General features: G+C 43.4%; 1 protein-coding gene and 1 long non-coding RNA gene across 4 annotated transcripts in view; one reads left to right on the plus strand and one right to left on the minus strand.

The window, feature by feature from the left end:
- Nucleotides 1-1,375: 1,375 nt before the first annotated feature.
- LOC147364623 (uncharacterized) lies at nt 1,376-9,897 on the minus strand. Its single transcript, XR_015134769.1, has 3 exons — nt 8,972-9,897; nt 8,746-8,800; nt 1,376-4,105 (listed from the first exon to the last, which is right to left on the minus strand). It is a non-coding gene; the product is annotated as an uncharacterized LOC147364623 (long non-coding RNA).
- Nucleotides 9,898-14,307: 4,410 nt separating this feature from the next.
- Nucleotides 14,308-24,488, plus strand: part of PYGL (glycogen phosphorylase L) — a 54,426-nt gene continuing 44,245 nt past the window's right edge. For all 3 annotated transcript variants that reach the window (XM_086321557.1, XM_086321559.1, XM_086321560.1), the window contains exons 1-3: nt 14,308-14,612; nt 20,376-20,477; nt 23,433-23,511. In XM_086321557.1, the coding sequence (XP_086177683.1) occupies nt 14,370-14,612; nt 20,376-20,477; nt 23,433-23,511 (424 nt within the window). In that variant the 5' untranslated portion in view covers nt 14,308-14,369. The remainder of the gene's footprint in view (nt 14,613-20,375; nt 20,478-23,432; nt 23,512-24,488) is intronic.

Consider the following 24,488-nt stretch of genomic DNA (forward strand, 5'->3'; position numbering starts at 1 on the left):
TGGTGTGCTGCAGTCCATGGGGTCACAGAGTCAGACACAACTGAGCAACTGACAGGAACCCATTGTGTGTCAGTTCTGTCTATTGAATCCATACCTGTCAGGCTGTTGGCTTTCCTTAAGCGTTGGCTATATTCGTGTTGAGGGTATATTGATAGTTGTCACAGGGACAGAGTAAAGGGGAAAAGTAGGTGGTTAAATAGTTAATCCCACTAGGAGATTATAAGTAGAAAAAATATGGGAGACCCCTGTACGTTAATGATTACTCAAAAACGTAGGTTTGCTTAACCACAAAAGGATTGCAGGATTCCTTAGCAACAAAACCATACAACAGAAGCATGAGATGTGCCCCAAAACAATAAAACAAAGGTGGCATGAGACCCAAAAGCTGCCCAGTGAACACAGTAAGTTAATGATCCCCAGGACGTGCGCTCTTCACACATAGACAAAATAATCTGTGAACCTAGTTTGACTATGTAGGGACAAGAAAACTTCCCTGCCCAACTGGGAGGAGGAGCAGATGATAAAACACATCTACTCAAAAAAGACAAAGAAGTTCTTCCTGGCATCCCCACTTTTCCTTTGATTATAAAACTGTAGCCAAGTAAGTTCTCAGGGCTCAGCTTCTCTCGCCCACCCACTTGTAAGGCTCATAAGCGTCCTATTCTAATAAGTCACTTCTCATCTACCACTTTGCTGTCCATGAATTCTTCTCTACACTGATACTTAAAGGACTATGATATAGGAGCTCTTCAGAGCCCCCCAAAATTACACTAAATGGTTTCAGTTGCAATTTTTTTCACACCAGTGAGACTGTTTCCCTGTAGTAGAATTGTTTGGGACAGGGGAGAGTGTGGATTGAATAAGTGGCTATTCCTCAGGAGCAGCCTCCTCAACCCTCCTGGGACATTAATCCCTTTCCCTTGACCACATCTCCATTCTTGTAGCACCGCATTTGAGGAGACTCCCTCGAGGAGTTATATTCCCAGCTCCACCCTAAAGGCCAGCATAAAAGTAGAGGTGATGGTTTAGTTGCTCAGTTGTGACCAACTCTTTGTGACCCCATGGACTGTAGCCCACCAGGCTCCTCTGCTCATGGGATTTCCAGGCAAGAATACAGGAGCAGGTTGCTATTTCCTGCTCCAGAGGATCTTCCCAACCCAGAGATCAAACCCTGGTCTCCTGCACTGCAGGCAGATTCTTTACCAACTGAGCCACCAGGGAAGCCCTTATAAGTAGAAGTAAAAAAAAAAAAAAAAAGTAGAGGTAATGATTCACCTGGTAATTTAATCTCCCAAGGAGGGATCACCATACCAGGTGTCCCCCAAGACAGCTTCATGTTCAGTAATTTGCTAGAAGGATTCTCGGGACTGAGAAGTAGTTATACTCACAGGTACAGTTTATTGAAAGGACACAAAACAAAATCAGTAAAAGGAATAGGGTTCATGGGGCAAAGTCTGGAGGAAACCAGGAAGAAGCTTTCCAGAGTCCTCTCCCGTGGAGTCACATAGGATGTACGTAATTCTTCCAACAATAACACCTGGCAATACGTGCAGAGTGTCTATCAGGGAAGCTCACTGGTCTCACCATCCAAGGTTTTTAGTGGAGGCTGGTGATGTAGGAACTCTCTGCCATTCACATGTCAAAATCCCAGACTCCCAGAAGGTAAGCAGGTCTTCAGCATGAACATGGTATTTGCACAGTCTAGACACAGTGAACCATCCTTATCATTAGGGAATGGTGGGAAAACTCCTGAAAGTCAAGTTCCCAGATGCTAGACAAAAGCCAATATTGTAAGCAGACCTTTCTAACAACAGGTGTCTCAGGGCTGCTATGTCAACAACTTTCTGCACTGTCTCCCAGAGGTCCCTCTCCCTGGCCCTCACCACCTCTGATCTTCCAGACTCTGTTGGGTAAGTTCAAGTCTTGGAAACCCTGTAAGAGATTGCTGGATCTCTGGTTGTATACAGTCTTGCCATCAGCACATAAGAAGCTCTCAAAAACATGTGTTGAATAAATGAGTTATGTGAAAAAATAATCTGGTAATTTAAAACCAGAAAGAAAATATTCTGAAATGTATTAACAAAGGATACTGCTATTACATGAGAGTTTTGCTATATTTTTATATGCTTTCCAAGTTTTCTAGAATAAACACATCCTTTTTTTGTAATTAAAAACCAAGTAGAAATAAATGTTAGTTTCCAGAAAATCTGATAGGTTAGATATAGAATCTACAGAGATGGGCCAAGATCCACTGCATAACTTTGACCCTGGGGATATTTTTGGCCATAGGATTCTGGGTGAGGCCCACATCACAAAGCATTTTTCTCTTGGGATCTAAACTTCGTGTTATTCCCTTCCATTCAGTCTTCATAGATAAATTCAGGAAACACAATGGTCAACGCTTAAATCAAGATTTGTCAACTAATAAACTAAAAATAAAAAATCTGAAAATCCACTGATGTTTCTCAGCTTCCAGTAACAAATGCTACACGCTATAGCGCTGCAATTAACTTTTAGCCATCTCTACTGATGAAACAATTTTTGAAAATTACTTTCGAAGCATATCTTCCTAAGGTTAATATTAAAAAGTAGCTTCCAGGAGGAGGACTCTTAAACAATATTGTAAAGTAATTAGCCTCCAATTAAAGTAAATAAATTTTTTAAAAAACATATTCTAGGTAGCAGTGGAAAACTATCCTAAATGTTTTTCAATTTGACATGAGCAATACAACAGTGTACACTCTTACCACTTATCACAGCTTATGATAACTAATAAGGATTCAACATTAAGTACCCAATTTGTCAGTACCTGGCTGCTCTAAGTAACGCCAACTTTTTCTACTAATATTAATAGCTTCATAGTCAAATTCACTTTCTTCATCACTTCAATCCCTTTACAGCAAGAGAACTGAACATGTATAACTAAACCACATTTTCCACATTGGGAAGAATAAAAGTCATTAAATCTATAGATCAGATTTAGCAATTATATTCCCAACAGAAACAGTGAGGAGGACATGTGTGCAGTAAAACATGTACCGATATCTTTATGGCAGCTTTGTTCATAATAATCAAAACTGGATACAACTCAAATGTCCACCAACAGTGAATAAATTTTAAAATGAGTAAATTTTAAAATGGATAAAATTGTGCTACTTTCATATAATGGAACACGATACAACAAAGAAAACCTACACAGTTTGGTAAGAACATAAATAAGACTTACAGACATAATGTTGAGTAAAAAAAAAAAAAAGGTATGCAAAATAAATGTTTAATTAATTTCATTTATACAAAGTTTAAAACAGGCAAAAGTTATTTGCAATATTGGAAATCAGGGTAGCTTTTAGAAAAGGAGACAAGAAGGGGCACAAGATAGGCTTCAGAGCTGCTTCTCATATTCTGCATCTGTCTTAGCAGAATTTGTACAAGTTATTAAACTGTAAAAATTCACTGTGGTATATACTTAAGATTTATACACCTGTCTGAAAGTCTGTTAAACTGCTATAAAAATATAACCCAAATGGAGGGTTTTACAAAGAGCTTATGCATCAAAAAACAGACATAGTTATCATGGTTGTTTTATTAAATGTTCAGTAACTCTAAGAACCTGGCCAGCAGTATATATGTAATGTTTATTTCTCCAGATCTTATGAGCCTTTGAGTCAGAGGAATCTCATTAACTGCAATACAGATGTCACTGGTTCCTGCTCCCATTTTCAGGACCAAACCTCCACTTCCGCACACCAAGTCCTGTATTTCTGAGAGTCTCCAGAAGGTGTCTCCCTGCGCTGGCAGTCCTGCGGCCAATGCCTCTTCCCTCTGAACAAAGCACTTCCTCCAGACCCTCCTCTACTGGGTCCGGCAAGTTGGGCAAGCTGCTTTGCTCTGCTCAGTTGCTCAGTCCCATCCAACTCTTTGCGACTCCATGGAGTGTAGCTCGCCAGGCTCCTCTCTCCATGGGATTTTCCAGGCAAGAACACTGGAGTGGGCTGTCATTTCCTACTCCAGGGCATCTTCTCAACCCAGGGATCAAACCCACATATCCTGCATCTCCTGCATTGGCAGGCGGATTCTTTACTGCTGAGCAACCTGGGAAGGCAAGCTGTGCAGGAGTGAAGCACAAGAAATTGACTCATCTGTTCAGGTGAGAAGGTAAAATAGTATTTCTTAAATCTGAGAGTTTTTTTAAAAGCTGAGAAAATTATTTCCGTTTTTACCAACAGCCTTCTATGTACTCATGGGAATCATGCTTCTGAACACTCAGACCAGGTTATCAAGAAACTAGTACAATCCCCATTAGACTTACTGCTCCTCTCTGACAACTAGGGCTTTTCTTGCTGGCTCAAGCTAATCAGCAGATTTTTTCTACCCTTAGGGTGAACTCTTGCCCAGGAAGCTTCTCAGCCTCCACCAGACTCCCACAGCTTGCTGGACATGCCCTTGCCCCAGCAACAGGCAGGGCATGACTTCTTCCCCTGATGATTCCAACTCCCCTACGTGTATTGATTTTACTTAGGCCTGTCTCATCAGTTCGCTGATGTGCTCAGACAGGCCTGAAAACCTGCGATAGACCTCAGATAAACCAGTGCAGAGATCCCTCTACTTTGATACCTGCAAACTCAGATGCTTGACTCACGTGGGAGCCCAAGGCAACAGTACACCCAACTCTGAGTGTGCTCTACATCTAGCATAAGAATGTTAAGGTCGTATGTTTGTTTAAAAAGAGTTCTCCAATGTTCTCTATGAGAATAAACTATTTCTTTTTGTGTGTGTGCTGTCAATTCAATCGTGTCCAACTCTTTGCAACCCCATGGACTGTAGCCCACCAGGCTCCTCTGTCCATGGGATTCTCCAGGCAAGAATCCTGGACTGGGTTGCCATGCCCTCCTCCAGGGGATTTTTCTGACCCAAGGATTGAACCTGCATCTCCTGCATTGCAGGCAGATTCTTTACCCACTGAGCCACCTGGGAAGTCGAAATTATTTCTTTAGATGTCAATATATATTTACATCTAAGACTTTGAAAAGGAGAAAGTGCCATCTACTTTATGCTCTGGATAGAGTGATGAAAATAACCAATTTTGATTCATCTTCTTCAGAGTACAATTTGGGTTTGATGTTTTTCCTTTATTTTATTTAAGTATAGTTGATTTACAATGTTGTGTTAATTTCTGCTGTACAGTATAGTAATTTGTTATAAAAAATACATACATTCTCTTTCATTAGAATATAGGTAATTTGTTCAGAGTGTTTTGGTGCATAAATATCTGAAACAAAGAGAAATAAAGCAATAATTTAAATTGCAGTCACATCCTTTGTTGAACCACTTGATGTCCTGAGTTCAAATAGCAAATTCCTCCACCTGCTGGTATAAGCTCATCTCTGCAGTTCTCACATTTAAATCTCAAAAATATAAAAGATGATGTGTCATGAAAATTATGGGTGGAGTGAAGTTTAACGTTTTCATCTTAAACTGGAAATGTACTGTGATTCAATGACTAATATACTATCATTCAAGGGAGTAGAGGAGGAAACAGCACTTTCGAGAAGAAAGAAAAACAGCTGTTGTCATGTAGCTTCAAGACAAATCAAGATGCTCTTTCCTCCCTATAAACTTAGCACTTAAAGTTAGGCTTATTTTTTCCTTTAGCATACTCTGCCTTGTATTTTCATGAGAGTGTGGTGCCTTAACATAGTTTAAAAGTTCTTGGTAAGGCAGAGACCATGGCCTGTATTCTTTAGACCATTAACAGTGAACATAGTATACTGTGGATGTATACAGTAGGTGTTCATTAAATGTTTGATTTGTTGACTTTCCAAGTTGGTCCTTACTTCTGGTTCCTTCTTTCACCAAGAACATGACCAAAGGGGCGTCCTATAACCATGCCCACAATAAGTATATGGACTTCTGCTGCTGCTGCTGCTAAGTTGCTTCAGTCGTGTCCGACTCTGTGTGACCCCATAGATGGCAGCCCACGAGGTTCCCCCGTCCCTGGGATTCTCCAGGCAAGAACACTGGAGTGGGTCGCCATTTCCTTCTCCAATGCATGAAAGTGAAAAGTGAAAGTGAAGTCGCTCAGTCGTGTCCGACTCTTTGCGACCCCATGGACTGCAGCGCACCAGGCTCCTCCATCCATGGGATTTTCCAGGCAAGAGTACTGGAGTGGGGTGCCATTGCCTTCTACTTAAGTATAAATGGGAGAGGGGAGGCAGATGAAGAGGAGTCAGCTCCCAGGTAACCAGGGAATGGGGAAACAATGTGTCTAGCTACTTTGTCATCTGTTTAGTTCACTGATTTTACCAACTGCTCAGCACAAGGCTAGACACATAGTAAATGCTTAAATATTTTTAAAATAAATCAATAAATTAAAATATTGAATTTGAAAAACAGAGATAGGGTATGCTATGCAAAATTGCATCAAATGAACTCAGTACATCTAAGACAACAAGAAATCCAAAAAAGAAAAGCCCAGAACTTGTGCATGGGATCAACTTTTAATACATCATCCAGACTCCTGGGCTCCATCCTTGAAAAAATATGTGTTTTAAGCTGATAAACATCCAAGCATCCTATTGGTTAGAGTTTTAAAGGTGGCTAATTAATAGCTCAGAGAAGTTAAAGTGTTTGCATTTGAGAACTTGGTGTTTGTGATTCCTTCAGTTTACTCCTTAAGGAAACAAAAGTCTTTTAAAAAAAAAAACAGTAATATTTGTATAGCAGCTATACATTTTATAGGTAATCCCTGCAATAAATCTATTATGCATATATAAGTCAAAATGTGGACCCACTCAGGTCAGCATGATGAAGGCCCTGAGACAAGGCGGCAGAGAGGCTGTCTCTAGTGCATGTTGCGTGATTATCTACTGAAACCCTAGGCTTAGCACACTTCTTACTTCCCTTCCTCGGTCAGGATTGGTTCATACTTCTTTGCAAAATTTTCCCAGAACTCATCTTATCATTCATTCCTATAACAAGGTGAAAGCTTTTTCTGAAACACGAGTCTTGTTGCATTAGTAATAATACTAGATGGAAAAGCAAATACAAACAGTGAATAAACTCGGGTGTGTATGAAATGCAGCTTTATTTTTTACATATAATTTAAATGTCTAATTTGAACTATCATTCTCCAGGAAAGGGAAACTGTGACCTCACTTTAACTGGCCCATTCACTCCAAGCACCAGTGGCGGTGGGAGGTAGGAAGCCCAAGCCTTGACAAGTCTTCCCCTGGGTGTTTTCTGAGTCAGCCTTCTCATCCGGTCTTCACCCACAGGCTGCTCCATGCCTCCCTGTGGGTGGGGAGTCTTTGACCATGTCTAAGCCCTGACTACTGAAAGCCTTCAAGCAGCTGCTTCCTCCCCTGGATCTTCTAAAGAAGCAGAGAACATTGCAGGCCGCTCCCTGGCATTTCTGCTTCCCCAAGGAAGCAGGCTCCCTCTCAGCTCCTTGCTCCAAGACTGTGACATCTCTACTCCCCCCCAACCCACTGTGCTATCTTCTCCCTCCTGTGAGTCTTCTCAGACTCTTGGCTCTCATTCAATGTGTCTCGCACATGTTAACCTAAGTGAAAGTGTTAGTCTCTCAGTCATGTCCGATTTTTTGAGACCCCATGGACTGTATCCCGCCAGGGTCCCCTGTCCATGGAATTCTCCCGGCAAGAATACTGGAGTGGGTAGCCATTCCCTTCTCCAGGGGATCTTCCTGACCTGGGAATGGAACCCAGGTCTCCTGCATTGCAGGCAGATTCCTTACCGTCTGAGCCAATCCAAGCAGTAACAAACCAGAGAGGTTACATCCTTCATTGGCAATAATCGCAAGCTAGCGTGGCTCCTCAAGGGAGGTGGGGAAAAGTAAAGCACCAGGAGAAAAGGGAAGTGCTGGCTAAGATTTCAAAATATAATCCCAACCCCAAAGTTGTTATCTTTTGCTTTTAACATTTCCTAACAGTTCTCCACTCAGACCTTTTTTGAGTTTAGCTGCCTTGGGGAGTGAGAACAGAGAGCATTAACCTCACTTTGCAGAAGTTGAAATTGAAGCACTATGCAATTCTCCAGCATATTCCATAACAGGCATACTAAAACCATTCACTGAATGAGGCACAGGGAGAAATGAGTTGTTAAATATTTCCTGCTTTTCAGAAACTCCCACCGGACCACGCCTAACAAACCAAACTACTGTATTAATGAGCAAATCAGATATAACAGGATCTGAAAGTGCCAGGAACACTCACTTGCTTCCAAAACAAGCCAAATATATTCAAGTAACAAGTGAATGGTCTCAGTTACGGCCAATTACAGAGATGCAATGCGCTCAGTGTGCTGTCCCCAGATCCGAAGGGCACTCAGTAGCATAATAAACCCAGGCTCTCAATCGTCTTACTAAATATTTAAAACAGCAGAGCCTAGAAGTAATCTTGGTTGACAGATTTACACATTAAATATACTGAGTGAAATGTACTTAAATTCACTCACTGGGTACAAAACTCAGCTCATCATCTACGCTGAGCATCTCTGTTGTGCCAATGCCCCTTTGTGGGCCACTTGGACCTCTGGCATTTCCCTGGATTTCAGAACTGATTAGAAGTAGGTCAAAGGCCAGAGAACAGCACATAACAACCTAAAGGGACAGGATAACTAGGTCAACTAAGGTGCAGTGAGAATTCAGGTTTACTCAACTGATCCCAAACCCGTTTCGGAAGAAGGAAAACACAACACAAATATGTGAAAACCTCTTCAGCCTCTTACCTGTTAAGTGATCTTGAGCAAACTACCTAACTTCTCTGAGCCACGGTTTCTTCATCTATAAAATGAAAAGAAAAATAAAACTTGCCCACAGAGCTGGTAAGAGGTTTCAATGAAGGAATGCACATTAAGTGCCTAACCAGAGCTTTTGGAAAATGCTAGTTGTATATTTGATGAAAGTGGGATGCCAACACGGTAAGCCCTACTTTGGAATATAGTGTCTGCTAACCTATGTTTGTTATCTGATATCTTGCTGGTAGTCACAAGAATGGGCCTCCCAGACTTCCAACTGCAGAGAGCACAACTGATCAAGGGCTGCAGATGTCCTTGCTGGGCTTGTGCAGGTGCCACACCTCCCTGGGGAACTCGCCTGACAAGAGAGCATGGAGACTCCCGACAGTTGACTTTGGCTCCAGAATTGCCAGTCGCCTTGCTGGATCTTCCTGGAACTGAGGGCAGTTTGGGATACTCCCTCTCATGGATCTCTCCCTCTCTCCTTCACTCGGAGTCAGATTCGCATCACAGCCTGACACTCTTTCTCAGGCTGACTTGGTTCCCTCCCCATTTTCTTCCCCAGGAGCATTTGCCCTAACAAAATCCTTGCATGTTGAATCCTGTCTTCATCTGCTTCTCTGAAGATTCAGACGCACTTGCCCATGTTCTTTTCTGACAGTGGGTATAACTTATACTTGTCTTATGAGGTGTGCATGGATTGTTGAGCTATTCACAAGGGCCATTTCATCAGAGTAGCCGTGGGGAAGCTGCAGCTAAGAAACAGGAATAACAGGGGTCATCGTTGCCAAGAGAAGTATGAACAAACATGAGGACCTTAAGTCTCATACTTTCTCAGGGAACTACAGTTTTGGGTGTTTCTAGTCAGGAGACACTGAAGGAAATGTTTTCAAAGATAGTAATCTTCTTGGTCAAGTAACTTCACCTCTCTGGGCCTTGGTGTTCTAGACCAGTACAAAATGAGCAGATGTTAGATTTCAAAGGGACCCAGGAGACCATAAGCTCTGTGTTTCCCAAACTTCAGTTATATTTGTATACTTTTTGGCCAACCCATGTGCCACCCAACGAATAATTTTTCTTTAAGTAAATTCACTTTAACTTAAAATTTAAAAAGCAAAGTTTCTGTGAGAGTTAAATGATAAAGTATCACTTACCATAAGTGGAAGACAGTATTATTAAATGCCAGTTAGATGCTAAAACCTGAAGAAAGGAGCTGCTTTCTGTTAAAAGCGCAGATTAGCAAATGTTAAAGACACGCTAACACCAAATACTTTCTAGAAAGACTGGAAGAGAAGTGAAAAAGACTGACAATGTGACTCGTTGGTTTTGTTTGTTTGGCTGTGCCACAGGGCACGCAGGATCTTAATTCCCTGGACAGGAATCTAACCCACACCACCTGCAGTGGAAGCAAGGAGTCTCACCCACTAGACTGCCAGGGAAGTCCCAACAGCATGATCCATTGTCACTCAAAACTGGATGTACGGTTCCTCCTAAATCACTAAGTCACTCCTTTCACATAGGCTTGGAGGTTCCCTCCCTCCACACTATAGTTTGGACATCCCACTGGTAACAGTTTTTCCAGTTTGAGAGATGAGCAACTCAGGGGTGCAGGTTTACTGACCAGCTACAGAAGTAACAGTGTGTTTATCAGTTTATCATTATTCTGAGTTTTCAACAAGAATTTAGTCCGTCTAAGTGGATGGGGGCCTAGGATCCACCCATTAGAAATTGTCTTAAACAAAACTAAGAAATAGAAAGTTTGCCTTTAGTGTCTTCCATCTCTTCTTTTGTACACCCTAATTCCTCATTCCTTGCCTAAGTAACCAGACAATTCTTTTCCCTTTTGCTGCTCAGACCTCCCTGGGAGGAAGATCTACTCAGACCTAGCTTTCCCTCATCTCACTGCTCTACTCTACTTTCCATCTCCTGTTGAGCTGTTTCACACCAACCTGTGAATGACCCAAAACTGGCTTAACACTGTGACCATCCTAGAGGTATTCAAAACTAATTTTATTTTTTTTACTTTTTATTTAATTTGGAGAATAGCCAATGAACAAGGTAGTGATAGTTTCAGGTGGACAGCAAGGGGGCTCAGTCACACATATACATGAATGGATACATTCTCCATTCTCCCCCAAACTTTCCTCCCATCCAGGCTGCCACATAACATTGCGCAGAGTTCCCTGTGCTATTCAGTAGGTCCTTGTTGGTTATCCATTTTAAATATAGCAGTCTGAACATGTCAATCCCATACTTCCTAACTACTAACTATCCCTTGTCCCTATTCTTCCCCCTACCCTGCAACCATAAATTCATTCTCTCAGTCTGTGAGTCTGTTCCTGTTTTGTAAAGAAGTTCATTTGTATCATTTCATTTTATATTCAGCCCTAAGGGATGTCATATGATACTTCTCTTTCTCTGACTGACTTCACTCAGTATGACAATCTCTTTATCCATCCATGTTCCTGCAAATGTCAGTATTTCATTCTTATTAATGGCTGAGTAATATTTCACTGTATATATACATATATATATTTGTATATATATATACATATATATACAACATCTTCTTTATCCATTCCTCTGTTGATGGACATTAAGGTTGCTTCCATGTCTTGGCTATTGTAAACGGTGCTGCAATGAACATTGGGATACGTGTATCCTTTTGGATCATTTCAAAACTGATTTTAAAAACTTATTTTTTTATAATCTAATTTGTCAAGAGATCTGCCTTTTCAGCCTCCCCTCAAACTTTACCACAGAGGCCTGGTTATTTTAAGATCAACTCTTTTTTTTTTTTTTTTTTTGCGTTTATTTTATTTATTTTTAAAGTATGATTGACATACAATATTAGTTTCAAGTATACAACATGATTCAATATTTTTGTAGATTATACTCCATTTAAAGTGTGTGAAACTGAAAGCGCTGGTTGCTCAATCATGTCTGACTCTCTGTCACCCCACCGACTGGAGCCCTCCAGGCTCGCCTGTCCATGGGATTTCCCAGGCAAGAATATCAGAGTGAGGAGCCATTCCTTTCTCCAGAGGATCTTCCTGACCCAGGGATTGAACTTGGGTCTTCCACATTGCAGGTAGATTCTTTACCATCTGAGTCACCAGGGAAGCCCTATACTCCATTTAAAGTTATTACAAAATAATGGCTATATTCCCTCTGCTTTACAATATATCCTTGTTGCTTATTAATTTTATGCATAGCATTTGTATATCGTAAGCTCTCCCTCCTTCCTTCTCTCCTCTTGTAACCACTAGTTTATTCTCTCTGTAAGATCAGCTATTTTGATGTTGCTCTCACTTTTAATTTAGGGCATTTCTGGCCTCATCCAGATGGCCAAACCATCATCCTTGTGTATTCTAAAATGCTTTCCTATTCCAGGTCATCAGTATTACAGGTATTGTATACTGTAACTCAGTCTTGGCTCTGCCCCCAAAGGCCTAGCATCTAAAGGGATCCAGGCCTAGGGACCTGGATATTTTGTCAGAGCTGTGAAATCTAAAGTTTTATTTTTATGGTGAGAGCTGCATTTAGCCTCCCACCCCCACCACATCAACTCAAAATAATCAGCTCTGGCCTACTATTAACAGTGAAGTCTATTAATAAATTGTACTAAGATTTTGGGGGGGGGGCGGGGGGCAGGGATAGAACTCAATTCTAGAATGGACTGTCTCTAAAATAAATTAATACCATATCTTATTGAAAAAGATTCTGACATCCTAAAATATCATTTGTTTGCCTTTGCCAAGGTTTATACACACACACACAAATAAATACCTCCAAAGGTGGAAGGTGAATGGTGCAAAGATCAGGCTGTACTGCCAAATAACACAGACTGCTTTGTTTCATGTACACAAGGCAACCAGCCCAGTGAGTTATCCCTTCCTATTACAGGACACACCTTCTCATTTCCCTCCCTCCACCCTGCCTTCATTTGAAACATAGTTCAAACAAGGGGCCAAAGTAAAAACGCCTGCCACCTAATCAGTCTGAAGGTCCAGCTGAGGACTTTCTTTGATTCTCACTAACCTGTCTCTGTAGATGAACAGTTGAATGCTTCGACAAGGCAGTTCAGTTCAGTCGCTTAGTCGTGGGGTCTGACTCTTTGACACCCTGTGGACTGCAGCAAGCCAGGCCTCCCTGTCCATCATCAACTCCCACAGTTTACTCAAACTCATGCCCATTGAGTCAGTGATGCCGTCCAACCATCTCATCCTCTTGACAAGGCAAGCACGAGTCTAAGAGTCAGGAACTCTGAATTCCTGGGTCCTCAAAAACTAAATGACAGCAAAGGGGGTGCCCTAGGATTCTTTTTCTGACTCAAGATGGGAGGGACGCCAAGAACTAACAGGGATGTGTGACAACCGAGGTGAGAGTGCTGACTCTCCCGAAGCTTGTAGTAGAACCCATTCCAGATGAGAAATGATAGCAATAATAGTAACATAACAAATAAACCTCTGTAAAACAAAAGCCTGCCAGCAACATGCTGGTACCTGAAAACTGTGTTCTCTTCTTGGTGGGAGTTGAGCCAAAACACACAACCAAGACAAAAATTGCAGAGAAGGAAGGATTTATTATTTGCAGCAATTAAGGAGAACACAGGATCCTTCCCAAACCAGTGCCTCTCTGAATAGCAAAATTGGGGAAATTTTAAGCTAAAGGCACAGGTATATTCATAAAGGGGCTTGGGCTGAGAAATCAGCAAACGCCTGGCAAAGGTCTAGCTTTAGTTACTTGAAGTCACAAGGGTCCACTCCATCCTTCCATCCTCCACTTGAGTGGGGGCCTTAGCTCCTGCAGAACTCAAAGATGAGCATCAGATTGTTATGTGTGTCGCTTGAGGAGGAGCTAGGACTCTCTTTATCACCGAACTATTTTTTCTTGACTGCTTTCCCTTTGTTCCTCCTTTCCCTTACTTCCTTTAAGATCGTTAACTGCTGTGACCTGTTCAAGGACAAATATTATGGCCAAGCTTAGATCACAAAATGGCTTAGACCAAAAATACCTTCTCTTAGATCAAGAAAGCCCCCCCCCCCCCGCCCCCACCAAACACACAAACCCCTTCTCGATCTCTAGGGACCCACCCACTCCCACTCCATCTGCTTACAACGCTTTCACACCCAGACATTCTTCTTATACCCAACACTCCGGAGCGGGGAAGCAGGTCAGATTCCCTCCTCTCCCCACTCTCCCCCTTCCCCATTTCCACAGACCCTGAAGGGAGCGGCCATGAGTTACCACAGATCCCATTTCAACCGCCAAGAGGATTCACCCGAGGTCCCTCCAGCCGCCAGCGCCCACGGCGCCCTATCCGGGCACAGCGGGTGCGCAGACTCTCGCCCGCAGAGGTCCCCACCGGCCGGCACCGACCGTCGCTCCCGCCCCGCCGGCCCGGAGTCCCGAGGTAGGGAGAGGGGGAGCCGGGCCCTCCCTCCGCTACCCAGGCAGGCGGGCTGGGACCCGGGGCGGCGCCGCCGCGCCCAGGGGCGGACCCCACACTTTCTTCCGACTCAAAAGCGGCGAGCGGCGTAGAGCTGCTCCGCCCCTGTCCCGCCGCCGGTCCGGAGCCGCACGTCCCGCTCGCCGCGCTGCCCGCCGCCGCCATGGCCAAGCCCCTGACCGACCAGGAGAAGCGGCGGCAGATCAGCATCCGCGGCATCGTGGGCGTGGAGAACGTGGCCGAGCTGAAGAAGGGCTTCAATCGGCACCTGCACTTCACTCTGGTCAAGGACCGCAACGTGGCCACCCCCCGCGACTACTTCTTCGCGCTGGCGCACACGGTGCGCGACCACCTAGTAGGGCGCTGGATCCGCACGCAGCAGTATTACTACGAGAAGTGCCCCAAGGTACTGCCCGCGCGCGGCGGGGCCGGCGGGCGCTCCCCGGTGCCCTCCGCGGCGTTCTGCCCTTCTGGGAGGGCGGCAACCGAGCGTCGGGGCGATGGCCCCGGCTGGATGGGTGGAGCCTTGGGGGTGACCTCTCCTAACCCCGATCCTCCCCCTACACATACACACCCCGCGAAGTCCGGGGGAGAGTGTGTGGGCGGCGGGTGTGCAGCCGGGGTCAGATCTGGCATTCCGCCAACACCCCAGTTAAGTCTCGGTTATCCGAGCGCCAGCCCCACCCTAACCACTGCGCTTCCCGTCCCCGGGGATCTCCTGGAGCAGAAGCTCAAGCCTCCCTCGCCTGTCCACTGGTTTCATAAACTTTTGGGGGAGCATCTACTCTCAGCATCTAATCTAGAGATAGCTGGCGGCTCCAGTCTGAATGCCAGGCCCCAAACAGTCGATCCAGAACAAAGGGGGATAAAAACCCTGCCTGGGGGGTGCGGGGGGGGGGGCGGTGGGGAGTGGGGAACTGAAGGTTTAGGGAGCCGAGACCTGCCGAGGTCGGCAAATAGTGATAAGATTTAAGGGGGCAGGTGGGGCAGGAGTCGGAGGAAGGCGCATCACAGCCCACAGAACCTTTTTAGAGGAGGAGATGAGATGGGGGTTGCGTGCAAGACCCGGGCTGGTCGAAAGCACAGCCCGAGTGTGACGAAGGGATGGGGGGAGTAGGAGGGGGCGGGGGTAGAGGTCCTGACACCCACGCTCAGAGCTCTGTATCCGCCACCACCACCACCCCGCGCCCCAGTACCTGGAGTGGGGTGTGGAGCTCCTGGAATGACTTGGTTCCTGCTGGCTGGGGGCCGAGGGCCAGGCCACCCCCGGACTGCTGAGGAACCGCTGTTCACAAACCACTCCTACCCACCGCACGGGGGCTGGAGGAGGACTTGGCTGCGAGGATTGTGTTGTGCCCAGTAAGGGTGAGGGAGTGTATTGGAAAGGGTGAAAAATGGGTAAATCCTGGAGACAGTGGCCCAAACATTTATTACAAATTGTTTTAGCACAGAAAGCATGAAAAAGAATAGTCCATATTCCAAGTGCTCAAAGAGCCGCTCAACAAAAAATTCCTGAGTGAGAAATTGCAGCTCTAATGAAACTTTCAAATGGAAAGTAACTTCCTCAGCCCTGACGCCTAGGCCTCTACCGGAAGGTAGCAACTGGTAAAATATTTTCTTGCTGCTGCACTGCGGTCAGTGGTGTCAGACTCTTTTAGACCCGGCAGACTGCAGCCTTCCAGGCTCCTCTGTTTATGGGATTCTCCCTGCAAGAATACTGGAGTGGGTTGCCATTTCCTTCCTCACGAGATCTCCCTGACCCGGGGATTGAACCCCACGACTCCTGCGGTCTGGTGCACTGGCAGGCAGATTCTATACCGTTAGTGCCACCTTGGAAGCCCCAAAATATATCCTTAGAAAACACTTTATGTATGCGTATATTTAAATTCAATTCAGTCGCTCAGTCGTGTCTGACTCTTTGCAAAGGCATATGTTTACTGAATTGTCAATTTGCATAGAAAAGACTGCACCTTACATTAAAAATTATTCTTTAAGTTTTTAAGCTGGAGTGTGAGATGATGAGCCGTGTTTTAGAACTCCCGCCTCCCCTGACACACACATACATTTCCAAAGCATTTAGTGCCGTAGAACACACGCTCGCCTTGTATGTTTCTTCTCCAGTGACTTAACTGGTACTTCATAGTTTTCTCCTCTTGAAAGTTTCTGCACTGGACAAGCATTTAAGCCAGGTATTCTGATAGTATTACAAGTGAACAAGATCCGTTCCACACTTGTTAATCAAAGGTCCCAGCCCTTAGCACAGAGTGGAGCCAATAGGTGTGTCCAAGCTTCTCTCCCACCTCCCTTTCTGCCTGGCAACTGCAGATGAATCCCACATCTGGATCACGTCTGGATCTCTAGTCTCAATTCCTTTTCAGACTCCATTCCTACATTTATAAGTGCTTGGTGACCATAACTAGATCTCCCCTTATTCCCTCAAACTCAGCGTGTTAAAAACTCAGAATCATCATCCCTCCCAATCCCGCCCACTCTTGTGTTTCTAATGTTAATGGCATTGTCATCCTGACGGGTCATCCAGACACAAAACTCTACTTTCACCTTTGACTTCCTCATGTATTCCCCATTCAGCAATTCACCAAATTCTGTTGATTTCTGCAGTTTGCCTTGAAATCACCCACTCTCCTCCATTCTCTCTTCTCTGCCTAATTGAGGCCCTGATCTCTGCTCTCCCAAGAAGTAGATTTCCAAGTGATTGCTTCCCAGAAGTGGTTAAACTTGGCAGCATGCAGCTGAATAAATGGCTAGCAGACGTATTTTGTTTGGTCTGTTAGACATCTTTAAGCAATTTTATTTTCCATGCCTTTGGGCAGGACATGTCCAACCAGCTCTGCCCACTACTCCTCATTGTTTTTCAGGATAGCCTTTATGCATTTATCTTCTCAACCTGGCTCCTGAAGGCATTTGACTTTACAATCCCATCTCGTTCTATGCATTATAATCTGATTAAACCTCCTAAAGAGACACACCTTGCCCTCTGCTCAGATCTATAGCACTGGCTCTGGTCACCTGGCACAGTCCTCTTAATCTAGCACTGAAGGCCCATCACAGCCCAGGTGAGGTTATTTCCCATAACCCTCTGGGACTTACCATGTTCTCCCACCAACCCGATTTGCCATCCCCATCCATGCCCTGATCTCCCCACTTCCAGGTCTCTGCCAACACTGCGCCTCTCCCTCGGAATGGCATTCCCACCAGGTGTCTCTGCCCAGTTATCACCTACCCTGCAAGGCTCAATTGTGTTGTTGTCTTTTCTCTACACCTTCCCAGAACTACCAGGGCTTCTAATTAATGCTAGAAAATTTTTAAATTATTTTTAAAATATTACATACTGTTTTGTCCTCTTATTTTATCTTTATAAGCCTTTTGAAAATTTCTATTTTTTGTAAAATATACATAAGATATTAATAATAGTAGTGTGTGTATATAATCTATAGCATATATAGGCAATGCTCAAATATTTTACTACCAGAAGCATGTTTTAAGTGTTTAGAGATCACTAACTAAGAGGATGAGGGAGATCAATTTTTTTAAGGTCTTCTGTATCCCCAAAATAAGGTGCAATCCCACCCCCAAAAATTTATTTATAGGAAAATAGGAAATCACCTTTAATTCATGTCTTTGGAAAACCTGTCATGCAACAAGTTTCTCCAATTTATTTTATTTTAAAATACTTTATTTTAAGCAGCAACTTTTTTTTTTTTTTAGGAAGAGCTTGAAATATCTGAAAAACTCTTAAATTGATGCTAATTTAGAATTCTTAAGAGGGAGAGAAAGAAAATTAACACAGATGTAGTCATTATTCCTGGGGCTGCTGCTGCTAAGTCAAGTCAGTCGTGTCTGACTCTGTGCGACCCCATAGAAGGCAGCCCATGAGGCTCCTCTGTCCCTAGGATTCTCCAGGCAAGAACACTGGAGTGGGTTGCCATTTCCTTCTCCAATGCAGGAAAGTGAAAAGTGAAAGTGAAGTCACTCAGTCGTGCCCAACTCTTAGCGACCCCATGGACTGTAGCCCACCAGGCTCCTCCACCCATGGGATTCTCCAGGCAAGAGTACTGGAGTGGGGTGCCATTGCCTTCTCCGATTCCTGGGGCTATGACCTCACAATTGCAAGTGCTTGATATGTATATATACTGTGTTTATAAGCAAGCTTTTTCTAGATCACCAAAAAGTAAAAACGCCATACATAGTGGTTTTATTATAAAGATCATGAAAATGCACACAGAGAAGAATGAAAATAATTGCCCTGATTACATAAATGGGTGTCTGTGGCTTGAGAAACTCTTCCTTTTTCTAAGTGGTACCAGGACACCAGTCATGGGGGTGAGTGGCAACTTGCACCTCTTTGGCCTGCATCTGTCTGCTTTTCCTAACTCACAAAGGTATCTAATAAATGAATAAGAGCCCTAACGATAGCATTATAGATATTCAAGCAACTTGGATAAAAGTAATAATGATGTGCTCTGGAAAATAGTATTAAATGACATATTGACTCTCCATGGGCGACTTCGAATTCAATTGCTTCATAAAATGAAAACAGGAAAACTGAGATTTCTAAATTGACATTTTCTTATAACATTTTAAGTATATATGTGTAACTAATGAGTTTAATATTATAATAAGCATTCCTTATATTGAAATGTATGCATATTTTTTTAGTATTTTCTGCTTGACCAAATCCTTTTTAAGAGGGTGATAAAGTTAATGATCCTTTTTTAAATTAGTAAACTGTACTTATATTTTGGAGAAGGCAATGGCACCCCACTCCAGTACTCTTGCCTGGAAAATCCCATGGATGGAGGAGCCTGGTAGGCTGCAGTCCACGGGGTCGCTAAGAGTCGGACACGACTGAGTGACTTCACTTTCACTTTTCACTTTCATGCATTGGAGAAGGAAATGGCAACCCACTCCAGTGTTCTTGCCTGGAGAATCCCATGGACGGAGAAGCCTGGTGGGCTGCAGTCCATGGGGTCACACAGAGTCAGACACAACTGAAGCGACTTAGCAGCAGCAGCAGCACTTATATTTTAAAGGGTTTTAGTAATGTCTGAGCTTTGCACCTTTCACTTTCAACTCCGATGGTATTTACCTGGCTTTTACCATGTCAAAGGCAAATAGTTTCTAAGCTGATAGAGAAGTGTCCCATTTCACCAAGAATAAACACCAATAAACTTGTTATTCAGAAGAAACTATTGTCAATTCATAGACTTTCTAGAGTAATTTTAATCCTAAAATATTTAATTATAATATTACTTGCACTAACAGTTAAGGACTACTTTGTAGCCAGTGGGTGTGTCTGAAAGGAGTTAATCTTCGTGTTTCTTGGATGACTTGAGGTACTCACAGCCAAACCCACCTGACCATCATCCTAGAAACATTTTACAGATGAATGATGAGCTATGTCATTCTGACCGATGTTTACCCAAAACGTACACTTTTTCATGAGGCTTGTGAATCGGAAGAAAAAACTCACAAAACATTGAATCTGCTTAGTTGGATGAGTTTGCTTTTTTTTTCCACCCCCCTCCCTGGGAGTAAAAAGATATTTCAATTCAGTTCAGTCGCTCAGTTGTGTCTGACTCTTTGTGACCCCATGAATCGCAGCACGCCAGGCCTCCCTGTCTATCACCAATTTGAGTGAGTTCACTCAGACTCACGTCCATCGAGTCGGTGATGCCATCCAGCCATCTCATCCTCTGTCATCCCCTTCTCCTCCTGCCCCCAACCCCTCCCAGCATCAGAGTCTTTTCCAATGAGTCAACTCTTCGCATGAGGTGGCCAAAGTACTGGAGTTTCAGTTTTAGCATCATTCCTTCCAAAGAACACCCAGGGCTGATCTCCTTTAGAATGGACTGGTTGGATCTCCTTGCAGTCCAATGGTCTCTCAAGAGTCTTCTCCAACACCACAGTTCAGAAGCATTGATTCTTCGGCGCTCAGCTTAGGTGTTACCAAAACCAGGATATAAGATGGGTTTTCCATTTTATCAGTAGTGCTTTTCTTTAGCCCTTCATGCATCTATAGGCGTCTCGTTTGAACCTGAGTTAAAGTAGTCCTGCCTATTTGTTTTTCATTGCTTACCTTGTGTTTTTATGTTGACAAGTAAGGTTGGCCTCTTAGCTGTTCACATGACATCATTTTTCTTTGTTTCAGAGGGTTTATTACCTCTCTTTGGAATTTTACATGGGCCGAACATTACAGAACACCATGATCAACCTTGGCCTACAGAATGCCTGTGATGAGGCCATCTACCAGGTACGTTATCTCTGTATTTCTCTCATTCTCTCCCTTTAAATTTCAAGTGCAACTCAGGAACCTTGGGGAGAGAGCATCCCCCCTAAGAAAAAGAAAGAAAAAAGATGAAAAATTGTTTCTGTAGACATGGCTGTTTCAAACTATTAGAAATGTACACTATAGTACTACTGATCTATGGTTTAAGAGGAACACAGTTAGGGAACACAGTTAAAGAACTTGGTTTGCCCCATGAGAATTTTGTTCTGCAATCAGTTTTTGACAGCATTCCACAACAAATTGCATTTTAGAAATTTGCATCTGAACAGCCTTTAAAAAGTACTTGAGTCCCTGTTGTCAGAATCACAAGCTTTTCTTTGGACTCCTATCTACTTTTTAAAAATGATCAAAATTTGACTGTTACTTGTATATCAAGACATTATCTGAAATTAATAAGCTTTTAAAATTCTGTTGTCATACTTTCTCCGTTGCTTCATGAGATGTAAAAATACACTTCCTCTTTAAACAAGAAGCTTGAGGTCTTGAACCTGATGTGCTAATTTGTTTGCATGAACATATTTAACTGGTCCTCTCCTGACCTTCAAGTATATTCATACCAAAAATAGTCATTAACCTTTCTGATGTGGTTGATGGGAGGAATGTGTATTTGCAAAGATGCACTCTAGATGAGAGACTGTTTAAATTACTTTTGTCCTGGCATGGGGTCGTTGTCCCCTGTGTGGACAGTTGCTTGTCACTAGGGCTGGTTTCCTTCATGTGGGTTTAGCAGAGCATTCTGTGTCAAAGAACAATTGCAGCTCCTCTCTGCTTCCGTTTTCTTTGCTTCCCTTGATATCAGCTGAAAAAATATACTTCCTTTAGACCAGAATCGAACCAGGTGGGATGAAGTGACTCCTTGCTCAAGGAGTATAGCCTACTCTAGACTCGAATGTTTAAGAGTGTTACAAATCCTAAGCACTAGTATTAGCAGTTGGCGTCACAGGGACCCCAGTACTCTAGTGAACCGGGAGCAAATTTGAAAGCCCTTTTAACAATGAACAGAGGCAGATCCATTTTTGAACTCTTTAAAAGATGCAGTTATCAAGACTTGTACCAGAAAGCAACTTTTGATATAAAGATAGGAATTCAAATTGGTAACCAGCCCCATGGCAACTGGGACATCCACTTTAAGCATGCATTTTTAAATGTGTATGTTTCCATGTAAAACAATATCTAATTTCATGGATTGTATCACTTTCAGATAAGAATGCAATCATTTCACAAAGGACCATCATTAGCCAGGCATGGGCTAGATTATTATCTAGTCAGCAGAGGACAAGTATTTTAATTTATCTGACCATCAGTTTCCTCATGGTAAGATGAGCAGTCCAAAATGATCTCTAGGACTACACAATTTTGATATGAGTCCATACTGCTGCTAGTGGCCTCTGGCTTGTGTTGGTTCTAACACTTGAGGACAGAGAGCTGACTGTCAACCAGTTCCATCCATCCCGAAGTTTATAGATGCTCCTCTGCCTCTCACAGTCTCTCTCGTTCTTTCTTTTTTTAATTGCATATAGTTAATTTACAATATTGTGTTAGTTTCAAGTGTACAGCATAGTGACAGATATTCAGTTCAGTTGCTCAGTCATGTCCAACTCTTTGCGACCCCATGGACTGCAGCACACCTGGCTTACCTGGCCATCACCAACACCCGGAGCTTGCTCAAACTCACGTCCATTGAGTCAATGATGCCATCTAATCATCTCATCCTCTGTCTCCCCCTTTTTATATTCTTTTCCATTATAGGCTATTACAAGATATTGAGTAGAGTTCCCTGTGCTATACAGCAGGTCCTTGATGTTTACCTATTTTATATATAGTAGAGTGTGCATATGTTAATCCCAAACTCCTAATTTATCTCCCCTGTGACTGTTCCCTTACAGTCTGTTATCTACCCCCAGAGAGAAGTAGAGGATTTTAGGCCCATCCCAGCTGGACCACAGGACTGAGGTTTCCCTGACTGCTGTCTGGCCCCAGATCTTACAGGCAGTGACTCACTAACTGGTTTTGGGTTAACAACCTTTGACCTCAGTGAGTAAATACGTTGTGGTCATGAAAAGATGAACTTTAGTCCATCCCAGAGAATCTGACCTCATATCTTTCCGTAATTTTCAAATTTAGTCCAGTTAGTGTGGACTTGGTACTAGACTATCTCTGAGCTTTTACCCTGACAACAAAAAAATAACTTTAAGAAACAGTAATAGCCAATATTTATTGAGGAGTATCTACCCAGGAATCATTCTGAGTGCTTTGTTTGTATAATCTCATTTAATTCACAGTCCTAAATGAAATAGATGCTATTGTCATTGTTTTATTTTAGTTGCTAAGTCGTGTCCAACTCTTTGAGACCCCGGGGACTGCAGCCTGCCAGGCTCCGTCCATGGAATTTCCCAGGCCAAAATACTAGAGTGGGTTGCTATTTCCTTCTCCAATAGATACTATTATCCTCATTTTAACTTTTTTTTTAGTTTTATTATTTTTCTTTTGGTTGTATGGAACAGTTTGTAGGATCTTGGTTCCCCCACCAGAGACGGAACCGGGGCCCCCAGCAATAGAAGCATGGAGTCTTAACCACTGGACTGCTCCTATGTCCTCGTTTTTAAGCAGGAGATAAAAGTCATAGTGAGATTTAGTACCTTGCCCACGGTCATGTAACTAATAAATAACAGAGTCGTAATGGATATTTAGAGCCCATACTCTTCTGCAGCCTGCTGCTGTGCCCTCACAGACAGTCTGCATCTTCAGTCACCAGCATCTGCAGGGGTTATCTGATGTCAGTTCTAGCATGGAGGGACCTGGAAGGATTGAGTTCACAGATGAACCTGGATGCCCAACCCAGAGCTTTAGGACATGACTGCTCTCTCTGAAGTGGCTTGTTTGTATCCACGTTCAGTGTTGTTTTCCTTTCATCCCCAGCTTGGATTGGATATGGAGGAGTTAGAAGAAATTGAAGAAGATGCTGGGCTGGGCAATGGTGGTCTTGGGAGGCTTGCTGGTAAGCGACATCGTGAATGTGCTGTGTTGTCTGGCTATTGACACCTTCTCAGATGCCAAGCAAGACTATTCCTATAGAACCAGCAGACTGTATAGGAGAAGTGCAAGGTGTGACCTAGTAGTAGATGTATTTGTTTTTGGCTCTGCACTGTGGTTCGACCAGTTCTAGACAGACAGTCAGAGAAGGCGATGGCACCCCACTCCAGTACTCTTGCCTGGAAAATCCCATGGACGGAGGAGCCTGGTGGGCTGCAATCCATGAGGTCGCTAAGAGACACGACTGAGCAACTTCACTTTCACTTTTCACTTTCATGCATTGGAGAAGGAAATGGCAACCCACTCCAGTGTTCTTGCCTGGAGAATCCCAGGGACGGGGGAGCCTGGTGGGCTGCTATCTATGGGGTCGCACAAAGTCAGACACGACTGAAGCAACTTAGCAAGCAAGCAAGCAAGACAGACAGACAGTAGAGAAAGGAACTTGAACAAAAGAGACATTGCTTAAAAAGTTTAGAGACATTGCTTCAAACCCCAAAGCTAACCAGATGCTTCCTGTGCCCTGAAGGGTTTCCACAGTGGGCCCTTCACTTCACTGTTCCCAACTGCTCAATTCACATACTTGTGTGGTAGGACTGAAGTTGTTTAGCCATTGTGTTATCCTTTTGTGCATTGGACATTTTGCTTTTTGATTGACTAGTAGGCAGTGATACACTTGTTATAGTATTGGTTCGATTTAATTAATGAATATCCTTTTTTGTATGGATTCAGTTTGAGTTTTTAATCCAGAAATTATTTTTCAACAAATATAGAGGAAAATATTAAAAATAGAATACCAATACCATTAAATTAAAAATATGCATCCTGGACTTCCCTGGTGGTCCAGTGGTTAGGAATTTGCCTGCCAGTGCAAGGGACACAGGTTTGATTCCTGGTCCGGGAAGATCCTATGCAGCATGAGTCAGCCAAGCCTGTGCACATCCA

Source organism: Bos grunniens, chromosome 10 (genome assembly GCF_055505025.1).
Source record: "Bos grunniens cultivar Pamir isolate PY7600 chromosome 10, Bosgru_T2T1.0, whole genome shotgun sequence".
NCBI lineage: Eukaryota > Metazoa > Chordata > Mammalia > Artiodactyla > Bovidae > Bos > Bos grunniens.